This window comes from Watersipora subatra, chromosome 3 (assembly GCF_963576615.1).
Source record: "Watersipora subatra chromosome 3, tzWatSuba1.1, whole genome shotgun sequence".
In the NCBI taxonomy this organism is placed as follows: Eukaryota; Metazoa; Bryozoa; class Gymnolaemata; order Cheilostomatida; family Watersiporidae; genus Watersipora; species Watersipora subatra.
In genome coordinates, this window is record NC_088710.1 from 53064648 (window position 1) to 53076434 (window position 11787).

At 35.5% G+C, this 11787-nt stretch overlaps 1 protein-coding gene across 1 annotated transcript; it reads right to left on the reverse strand.

Annotated features, from left to right (window-relative positions):
- Positions 1-2341: 2341 nt before the first annotated feature.
- On the reverse strand, positions 2342-7347 carry LOC137389917 (EF-hand domain-containing protein 1-like). The gene is made up of 10 exons (XM_068076097.1): positions 7255-7347; positions 6592-6813; positions 6212-6499; positions 5881-6108; positions 5373-5714; positions 5086-5226; positions 4378-4672; positions 3921-4076; positions 3637-3764; positions 2342-2570 (listed from the first exon to the last, which is right to left on the reverse strand). The coding sequence occupies exons 1-10, from the start codon at positions 7300-7302 to the stop codon at positions 2493-2495; spliced, it is 1926 nt and encodes a 641-aa protein (XP_067932198.1). The 5' UTR covers positions 7303-7347; the 3' UTR covers positions 2342-2492.
- Between the last annotated feature and the right edge of the window lie 4440 nt (positions 7348-11787).

Here is an 11787-nt window from a genome sequence, read left to right on the forward strand (position 1 = left end):
GGTTATTCATTCAAGACAGGCTAATATGCCAGGTTGTTAATAATAGTCATCACAAGCAAAACTTGCAAAACAAGTGTGTCACAGCAGTTTCAAAAGGCATGGTGTTTGTTTTTCAATATAGAAAATTGCCCTTTTAAAGCTTCGAATCACGCCATAGCAAATTGTACCAAAGACGAAATGCCTGGATTCATACTTTATACTGAACGCAACTTGGACAAGCATGTTTAAATTGAAGCAGCCAAAATGCAAAAAAAAGCAGTTGTACACAATAAGTTAAGTTTTTATGAATCTTTGACCAAAGTATAATTGCTTGCGCGCACCTATAAAGTACTCACGCAGGGTAAATATATCATGATATTACGCTGCAGTTTTATAAGACACTTCATTAAATTATCTCATACACTACAAGGTACAATTGAGTATACTTAAACTTGAGGAAAAAGTCAGTGTAGCAGCCAAGTATAAAAAGTTTCATTCTATGGCGTTTGCTAAATCAATCCCTTTTCTTACGCATCCGATACTACATGAGAAAAACCATAAATCTCTAACAGCAGCTTATGATAAACTGATTGGTAAAAGAAGTAGTAGTGAGGCGCTCTCTAGAGCAGCATACCACACTTATTTCTGATAATTTATGCACAGAACTATGTTTGTCTCAGCATTTCAGCTCAATATTGTGTGATCTGAAATCAGAACTAAGATCATCGCAATGAATAATCGCAATCTATATACATATAGTGTATCATTCATATTAGCTGCAAATAGGCATTACTGACTTGTCAATTGGCCAAGGATTAAAATTTGCTAATGTGTATTACTTGCTTTAAGTTCTCATGTCATCAAAGGATCACAAGTGAATAAGTTTGTACTCACTCTAAAAGAGTGGCTGAACCTACTAGGAAGAACCCTTTTGTTAAATTTTGATATAAAATCCTTATCAAAAGTCAAGTATTGGTAAGTGGGAGGTAGTAAGAGGATGGTTTTCTAAACATTGCATGTGTAAATATTTTTGAATCCACAGAGGAAATCAGCGACAGAAACTTGACCAACACCTTTTGAGCATAGATGTTTTTTAGATTTATGGTCATATGGAGAAAATTTTTTGGAAAAAGTGTTTGAAAAAGAATGCCAAGTTAGAATGGCAAAAGGTTTAAATTTGCATGACATAAAACTTTCCATATACATTGTATGTATATCATTCTAGTCTTAAGATATTGGAAAGAACAAAGCCAACCTTGTCTTTTAGAAGGCCACTTATCTCCTTCAGCTCGGTATATCATCTAACCATTAATTTTGAGTTTTCAAATTTTGCTTGATTATAATGAACTACAGACCTAACATTTAATAAAAATATGGCTGACCCATTTGCAAATGACAAATAGGGCATATCGTGCTTCCTTCAAGTGTTAGAAATTGTTGCTCATGTTTAAACTATTTTGCATAATAGATCAAACCTAAATTTGTTCAGTTGATTGTTAAACTGTAGCATGTTTGTACCAGAATTCTGTACACAGTATTTTTATGGAGAGATCTTCAGCATAGCATCACGGAAAGGCAAGCTGATATAGATAGATCAGAACTCTGGTGAAAATTATAATGAAGATGGCTTTTACAAGCGCTTAACAATCCTAATGATTCTCAAATGTTTTTCTCCGAAATGGATTTTTTGTCCTTCCTGTCATTTGTATGACAATCATTCCTGGATTTCTTGCCATTTGTAAGTGTGCTACATGGAGCCAATCACAAATGTTTTTTTATAGTTTATTGCACGGGCTCATCACCTATTTAACTGATCCACAGTTAATCAAATTTAAAGCTAATTCATGCTGTCAACATTTAATCAATACTAGCTGTGCTACCCTGCATTGCCCTGGTATTAAAAATCAGCTTATAAACAATGAAAGATAATTAGAGTTGCCTGCCACTTGTTATTAGCCTGGCACATTGCCAAAGGATAATTTGAGTAAGCTTACTAATAAGAGCTACCAGCTTCTCATTACATTACGCCATCACTTTGCGTTGTGACCAAAAGCAGTAGCCTATTTGGTCCCATATAGCAACACATATCTTCTAATGAATTAATCATGCTTGTGTAGCTGAATTGGTAAGGCTTCGGACTGGTGAACCAGAGGGTCTGATATCAAATCATCTGCAGTATGGATTCTTTATTCCAAAATTTTAATAGCTATAGCTGGAACGACACATACACTCACAAACTTTGAGAAATATATACATAAAGATTATTGTGGTCTTGAATGAAAGACGCCATACTGTGTAAACGACTGAGCTTTATTGACATACTGGAGTATAATGATCATTTGACAATTAAAAATATGTTTAAAAGATATTTATATGCAGATTGCGCCAAATTATAAGAATACTAACAGGATGCAAAGTGTTAACCAATATCTTCTTTCACACCACAAACTCTGCTCCAGTTGTTCAGCAGCAAACTTGTATGTGACTACTTTTACTCATTTTTATTGAGTATCTCAGGCAGCTTCAAAGAATTGTCTGAACTCTTCGAGACTTATCTGACCATCTGGGTTTGATGTTATCTCACAGATGAGCTGTAACAGACACGAGTGCAGTTAGTCTCGTTTGTACAAATTATTACTAGTTATCATCATCACTTAAGTTGTGTAACTTGAGAGTTGAACTTTCAACCCTTGCAGATAAAAAGTAAATGCTGTCATGTACCACAGACATTACAATAAAGGCTACATTTTTTAATACAGTAGACGCAAAACTTTTACGGAGATTCTACGTAACGTAACAAATTTATGTAAAGTCTGTTCTTTGTATTACGTAAATAATTCCATATAACATAAAGCGTCATGTCGGTGCAAGTTCTCTAATTCTATTTGAATAACGAGAGTCCCATAGTCAGCCATCAAAATATTCTTTCTCTCTTGATTCCCTCAAGAAAAAAATGACATATAAGGGTATTCCATGGCTGTCTAGTTGTTGTGAGGGATCATCAGGTGTGCCGATAAAGCACAGAGAACAAATAGCTGTGCAATTATTTAGAAATGCCTAAAGGCGGTCGATCGGTGCTGGCATAAGTGTCGGTTTACCAAGCTGAATGTAACGAGTCGGAGTCTCCTTGAAAGCAATATCTAATCCTAACCTCGAACCCTGGCTTTAAATGGGTAAACAGACACCGCTCATATTATGGTACAGTTGTATTTTTTATTTTACTTTATTTTAGATACATACAATATTTGTTCTATTTTTTGCAGCATAAAAAAAAACAAAATTGAGTTAAATGGACATTGAATTTATGCGCTCCCCGTAACTTAACGTAAAAATGACGTAATCTTGGACCTTAAACCAAGTGAGTGTGATAAGAAAAGAGAGAAGAGTTGTTGATACAAACCAATAATACCACAGTTACTGTACAATCGTTAAATTATAAAGTTAGGTTTAGTTTTTTTTCTTTTTGGAAGGTGCAAAGGAGTAAGTTTGGGAAAATCTTAGAATGGATTAGGCTATTTACATGTATTTTACACTTTGTATAACATTAACTCCCTATAACATAAACCCTTTTGGAACGGGTTATTTACGTTGTAGGGTCGTCTATTGTATTGTCATCCACTAAGTGTTGTAAGTGAGTTACAACTCTGTCTAACTTACTGCATTCATGACATCATCATCAAGGGGTAGTGATATGGCCTTGCACATGTCACACAGTTTTGCTTTGTCGATGAAGCCTGACCTGTTGCTGTCATACCTCAAGAACAGCTCATCAATTCTGTGTTTGCCTGCAAGACCATGCGTTTTCACTAAATATAAAACTCAGATTTTCATAGCTCTCTAGTGATAGATTAAAGCCTTTAAAAGTTAGCAGAGATGATAATATATTAATAATGATTGTTTAGTTTTAATACCTAAAAAAAGAATGTTTATAGTTTTGTTACCTGTAATTCCAATCTTTTTTACTTGTCCTTTGACCTCATTGACAAGTCGTTGAAGGTCACCTGATTGACGTGTGATTCGCATTGAAGCTGCTTTGATGGGCTCATCTTTTGGTGCATTACTTCCCAAGGTATTTCTAAGGGTGGCTACGGTGTTGGCTACAGAAATACAATGATTTAATGCAATCTATTCAGGCCCAGATCTTGTTCATGTAAGCCAAACAAGTCAAATCTACTCTGTAATTTCATAAACTATTCAAGGTTTTTAGGATGACTGAGTCTCATCATTTTGTTAAACGAAGTTCATAAATTTTATTATTTAAAAATTTACATTTAAAAGTTTAAAAAAACTCATGAGGCCTTTGGAAACTAAGAAAATATCCAACTTAGGGTTTTATTAAATGTTGTAATAAGGAAGCGTGTTTTATTTTGCTTAACTATGTGTATAAATGTTTCTTACCTGAAAATTGTCCTGGATGTTGTTCCATGTATGCCAGGACATACTCATCAGCGTTGACGATAACAAATCTATGATTGAATATCTCTATAACTGAGCCGATGTGCATATCATCAGGTCCATAAAACACAGGCTTGTCAGGTGAAGAGCCTGGCTTGGCAATCCGGGTTCGTTCAAGGAATTTTCCACCAATTATGCCAGAGTTTCTCACTGGTGGCTCATAGATGGTGATCATGTCATCTGCTAGCCGATAGGAAATGATAAACTTCCTTCCTGCATCTTCGGGTTTCACTGAGTCCTATGAGATGAAAGTATCACGAGTATGTTTCAAAATTAGAATTAAAAAATATAATATTGATACAGATTCAAGTCGAACACATTTAATGTTTTATTGTTCTGTGAGTCGATATTAACCAAGAACACTGTAGTTAGTCACCTTAGCGATATAAAATCTACCACCTTTCTTTGGCAATGTGCAGCGGATTGCTTAGAAAGATAACTGTAGTCAGCTGTGTGATATTGTTAAGGAATTTGGATGAGTTACCACTATGAAGTTTAGTTCATTAGTTATGGTACACATAACTAATTTAGTTATGGTACACAACTATGAGCACATAGTTGCGCTCGATACACTACTATGTTGTGTTGGATTTAAAAGTCAAATCGATTTCTATGCTAAATTTTTGAGTGGGAATGTTCTAAAAACCTTACCAATATGGCTTCAAAGCGCAGAACTTTATGGTCATTCTCCATCATCTTTATGAAATCTTTTTTTGGTGGTTGTGGGATGAGAGACAGACACGATTGTAGAGAGTCCTCTAGTGTTCCAAGACCATTGTACGGAGCGAATTCCTGCAATCACATGGAAATTATAATTATTCTTTGCAAAACAAAGTAGGTAGTTAAGAAAGGTCGGCTTGTTTGAATGTCAGCATATTGTCCTTGATAAATGTCAGACGCTGACATGACCAAATATGGAACTGTATCTGTGCACTTACCATTTTTGGCAATGGCTTCTTGCGCTGCTCAACATCCACTTGCTTGAACTCTGTCAGTCCAAAGTTCTTGTAGTAGAACGCTTTTGTGAAATTGTCGGCGTCGTAAATCAAGAACTTTCTTCCGTATATGTACATTGTTTCGGCGAGAGAAAAGTCCCTTGGTGTAAAATAGTCTTTCACCTCTTGGTTTGTCAGCTCCATTGAGATTGAAGGATGCGTGCTCGGCACTTGACTCCTGTTCTTGGGCACCTTGTGTCTGCCGATGAGCACTGGGAATGGATCTCTACCATCATTAGGGGTGTGTACTTCTCGCAGTTCCATTGTGTCATCCACCAGATAGTACTACATAGAATTAATTTAAAAATGAACATTTGTAATTGCTGGTACTTTTTTTATTAATTTCAAATAAATTTTTTGTATTTTAGCACAATATTTCTTTCTAAAATTTCTTTGATGTTGATGCCAGTTAAATCTGGTTACCAACTTTCCGTTTTGCACAGTAACTTACGTGTAAAATAAATGGCCTCATCTCGCCAAACATGGCATCCCTGTCATCCCAAACACAATAGAATCGCAAAACCTTTCGGTCCAGCTCAAGGAATTGCTTGAGTTTGTCAAAGGATGAGGGTGTGTTGTACTTCTTGATCTCTGCTGCTTTGGTTCTTGTCGCCAAGTAGGGATCTTCTGGAATTTGATCTGGTTCATTTACAACGATTCCTTCACTTTCCAAAAAGTCCTACAGTTTACAAAGAGAAGTTCAATAATAAAATTGATAATGGATATACTCTGCCAAACATGGCACGAGTTTATAGAACACTGATGCATGTGCTAATACTCACTGATGTAAATTTGTCACACTCTGTGATGTAGAAGACTTTTCCATAGAAAGTAACCGTGGTTCGGTTGTTTAGGTCCTTCCAATGCCAGATATCTCCTACGTCATTCTTTGGCAGTCGCTGTCGTTTAATGAGTTTTCCTTGAGGTATTCCAGAGTTTTCTCTGACGGGTTCCACCACTGCAATGCTGTCATCCTCAAGATAGTAGTAGATGGTGACAGGTCTAACTCTGTAGAACTCATTAGGAGATTCATGAACAGTTTGTTTGAAGTAGGCATAGTATCTCAGCACCTAAAGATAGTTTAAATCAGATGTGAAGTAAGAAAAAATAGTAAAAAACACAGAAAGGAAAAAACAATTATATTCTGATGTATCAGGTCTACCTTTTTATCCCAAGCAACGTGTGCTGGAATGAAGTCCTCTGGTGGAGCTTGCTTTGTTTGTCCATAAGTGAGAGTAGGATTAAAGTTAGACAGCTCATCAAGCTCTTTTTCGGAGAGCTGATTATATGCTATTGGCACCCCTCCTATACCAACTTCAGGTCTTTTTTGTTGTGCATATCCATTGTTATATCCTAAGGTTTGGCTTCTGTGATACTTGGATCTCTAAAAGGATTATCTTTTATAATCGTTATACCTGCATCTTGTTACTATCTTTATGCAAGTATGGAGTTGATCTTAATTATTACTGTGTCATGCTATTATCAATTAGTTTCTATATTGTGTATAATGACACTATAAGTAGTATATCAAGTGTTATGCAACAACAAAAAATTACTTAGCAACTGATCAAAAGCTTTATATAGACTGTTTAGTTAAAGCTATTTGTATAACGTTTCATATATCTATATAGATTAACAAATGGCAGAGTTGTTGCTTTCAGAAAAAAATGCGTTGCACAGCAACTGCTTATGCATTAATTCCATATAATTCCATATATCTTAGTTAAGGGTAACATTTTATCGATGCATTAGCACTGATCAAACTGCTAATTAATATCTATCGTTTGAAAAAAATACATTGTGTTTAATATAGCTTGTTGCTTACAGTTGGGTCTTGAAAAGTGTTTCCTGGTAGAAATGGTAACCCGTCCATTCTGTCGGGCTGATTTCAAAATTATCCTGCTTAGTTAGCTACGACTGTCACTATAGGTGAAATGTTTGCTCGTTTCTAAGGAGCGCTAGTAACTACGGGTTATCGCGAGAACATCAATTGCCTCTGTTAAGGCGTCCCATGTCTGATCTTATGGCTAATGTATATTACGGTAGTATGTAAGTCTGATGCTAGCCTAAGACAACATATCGCCGTAAGCTACGATATTAACTCTATGAAGCAAACATAGAAAAGCTACTTTTGCAGAGGCTACAAAACGTATTTCTGCCGTGTAGCCTACAATTTTGCATAATATCAATTGTGCGGGACGTAAAGTTGGATACCTATCTAGGATAGGACGCCGGGTATCACGCATGGCGATTTTTTTTAATAATTATACCTACATATCACTAATTTAATGATGTTTGATCGTGACTGCTTGCTTGTGTTTATGATTAATAATCGTAGAATCATATAATGCTCATTTTTCAGTTTTACTTAATTTATTTTATAAACAATCAGTTCTCACAAACGTCACTAATGAAATTTAAATGATCCTACAACGATCAATTTGCTTTTATGTCGTTTTACGCATTACTTATGCATACTTAATATCGCCTGACAGAGCAGTGTAAAGCGCATCATTGTACGAGTGTAGAGCTTGCCATTGCGTTTAACCAAATCTGATCGCAATTTTCTGCTCTTTACAAATTGAAAGTTTTAAAAATCAATTCTTAATGGCGGAACTATTGAGTGTTCGTTTATTATGCACAACTGAATGTTTGTAGTGATTTTGTTTATGTGTTTTGCTAGTATATTCAAGTTATTTATTTTATGCTACTCGATACAATCACTACAACACTAATAAAAACAGGATTACAAAACGTAACCAAGAAATAACTACAATTATTTGGTTAATACAGTGAAAGTAGCAATACATCACCAGTGAGCAAAGGTACACCAGCCTAAAGATAGTTTGCAATTTTTTATTTTTTGAGCTAAACTAAAAATTGATTATGAATGCTGAAAGCGTGAGCTACTCGTTTAGCTGCAACTTTGAATGCATATCACTGTGTGTTTGTGTACAGCCCCAAATATATGTAAAAATTTTACACACCTGCTTCTATTACTTTCGATTATGCTAGCAGATCCTAAAATATCATTTCTTAAAAGCACTTGGTGTTAGATTAACTATTTTTGGCAATAACCTTGAGACACACCAAGTCAGTCTCAATGTCACCTTACACTTCTGAGGGTTCTGTCGGGATGTTATGTGAATATCCGAGGCTTTCCCCTTAATTGGCCAGTAATCAAAAAGCCAGGGCCTCGCTTTAAAAATGAGCATGAATCAGTGGTCATAGGGAGAAGCCTCAGTGAAGAGAGCAGAGCAGGTGATTTGATCTGCTTAGTCGAGGTGCCTTTGCTGACAGGAAACCTTCAATGTGTGGCGGTTCAGGCATAAAAAACCATTGTATACCAGTGAGGCTGCCGGTTTTCTTGCCCACAGGTTGACAGTAGGGACTGTTGTGTTTGCCTGGAGTTGGTAGTAGCTATTGTGCTACGGGATTGTAATGATGTGACGTTGAAGGCTGGTGGCAAAGGAGAGGTTGGCGTTCCATCATTGCAGCTTGATGCTGTGTGATAACATATTTTTTGTTTTGCTAACAAGTTATAAAATGTTTAAAAATTCTCAATTTGTTTGTGCAATACCCTTAGAGTTTACCGTCTCCTATTGTTGCACTTAATCTTATCAAGTATCTGAACTTTTTGCTTAATTTCGGCTTTACATTAGCTTCATTGAAACATGTTCTGCGTGTATACAATCAGCAAAATGTATCAGTAAGAACAATTTCCTGAATTGTGAAATTCTAAAACGAACCATCTTCAACATTGTAAAATAATGGAAAGGAAGGTTGATTTTGTTAATAACTAATGAACCAGGGCAGAGCATTGTCTAAGCTGTGAGACAATTGACACAATCTCTGTAGCACTGGGAGTTGAATGCAAAAAAAACTTTGGATATTCAAGCTAGTTGGTGAAATGTGCATGGAAAGGTTGAGAGTGGATTGCATAAATGCTAAGTAAGGAAGAAAAAATTGATCATCGCTACTCAACAAACCACTGGAATAGGGTAAATAATATCAACACTGAGCAGATCAAGGTTGGCACAGGGTAACGTTTAGGAATGAACACTTTATAGATTATGTGACAATCTTGAGAAAAGTACAGTGAAGTATGCCAAACACCCAGCAATGGTTAGTCTGGAGTTATAAAGAGGCTAAATGCTGGAAGATTTTTTTTCAGAAGCTTATATAAATGGCACAGAATATCATGAATTAGTGCAGAAGCACTTGCTATCTATATCAAACTGCGAATATGGAGATAGTGGATAGATTTCTTAGGGCTACAATGCTACTACTATCACTCAGAGGCAATCAACACATGGATTGAGTAATTCGGCATCACTCAGTTAGACTGGCAACCTCATTAAAAACATTGTTGATAAGATTAAAAACCATCTTTAGCAAAAGTGAATGATTAGGTAGCAAAGAGCAGGTAGTAGTGAGTAGAGAGGGAAGTAGCAAAAGAACGGCTTTGGTTGATTGAGAGCTTGCACAGACATTGGTAGATGCTTATTTCTTTTGGAAGTGTATCGATTAAGTACAAGAAAGTGTAATGGCTTTTTTCAGAGGAACCAAAGTTAATTAACTTTTGTACTTATGGCATTATACCAAGTGAGTTATAAAAGCACACTGATCAAACACTCCTGCTTAATCCACTTCAAGGTTATAAGCTAATATCACATGTAAATTATTACTTGAACCAGATTTATTTTTAAGCCTTGAATTTGTTGTCATGAAGATTTAAAAATGTGTTTTTCTCTACGCAAGATAAAGAAAGACAAAAATGTAATGGCTTAGATGCAAACTTTTCATGCGCCCTCAGGTTCTTTGCTTATCATTGCATGTAGAAGACAACTCGGTATTTTAAATTTTAATAAATCTATTGTAGTACTTCCCATAGTTTACAAAATAGTTAGACCAGTAGGCCCGGTGAAGAAATCCATAAACCCATAAATCCAATATCTAGACACAGTTTCTTAAATTATCATTCCATGAATAAATTAAAATGAAATTATTTCAGGTAAAAGTATAGATTTATATGACAAAGTATGCCAGTTTTGTTGTTAACCTTATTATTTACAATAGCCCAATTAAATTTGTATTAACTTGATGCAGCCTTACTTCGTAGAACCAATTACCGTAAAACCTCTATTTGAATGCCATGGCGCTGTATTTTTCAACCGTTCCTCTATAGTGGCAATCAAGTAAAAGTGGCGTTCAAATAGAGGCTGGCATTGTATTTTTCAGTAAATGTCGCCATGTTTTGTACTCTCCCTTTTAAATTCCATTAACCCTTTTAGATGAAATAAATCTGCTAACTTATCTCTAACTCGTCGTAGATCTCTAAATGAATATGCATCGGGAAGCCGAGAAATATCTCTAACAGTTGATATCTATTGCTTGCAACTAACCCGTGATGATATTATAGCTTGTGCCCTGCTTTGCAATTTGTTGGAGTTTTAAATTTTTTATTTCGTTCTAAATTTGAAGGCATTTATTTATGACTATATTCAACAAGGTTGCATAAAAGCTCCTTCCACTCATTGATATGGTTGCTGCCAAAACTGGCTTTTTATGTGCAATAGAAGAGAAGTTATGAGCGTCGTCGATCCATTGCAAGCTGCCTTAAGATAACCACAAAGACGCTATCAAGTAATATGCTATAAATCTGCAAATTTATAAGCTATATAATAAATATCTATCAAATGCTGCAAATATATATACAAGAACAAGTGACATAAACAAACCATACTTATAATTCATGTAGAAACAATTGACATTTTTAAAACAAAATCCTCGCATCATTTGCTCGGCCAGTTTCGTTCTGATTGTTGATTTCGTTTGAAACGATTTCATTTTCTTCTGGCTGTTTAATACCTTCTGCAATTTCTTGTGACCTCAACTTTTCTGCACTGCTAAACTAGTCGATATTAGCGTCCAAACAGTGTCAGCAGAGCAAGACTTTTATGCGTTGCATTTTGCACAAATAATGATAAATTTTTAACTCCATGGGCGCTAAGCACAATTTTTAGCCTAAAACTAGTCGCTCATATAGAATCATAAACGTAAACTGTTTTTCACATATGTCGAAGTACCAAGACTGCGTTAAACAAGAAACTACTATTAGCCTGATACAGTTATTAATTAGTTCTATAGTGTTGCTTTCAAAACTTTAAAGAGAAAGACGACAAGCTTTGGAATTGGATAACAGACTTCGATACGAACAAAAACAATGAAAGAATTAGTTGTTATTTATGTAACCGAGTCCTTAGTATGATTTTGTGGATGCTTTTCTACTGATTCACTTGCTATCATCGGTTCGTAAAGATCAAAGAATGTCAAAGTGGCTGTGAAATAGAGGTGG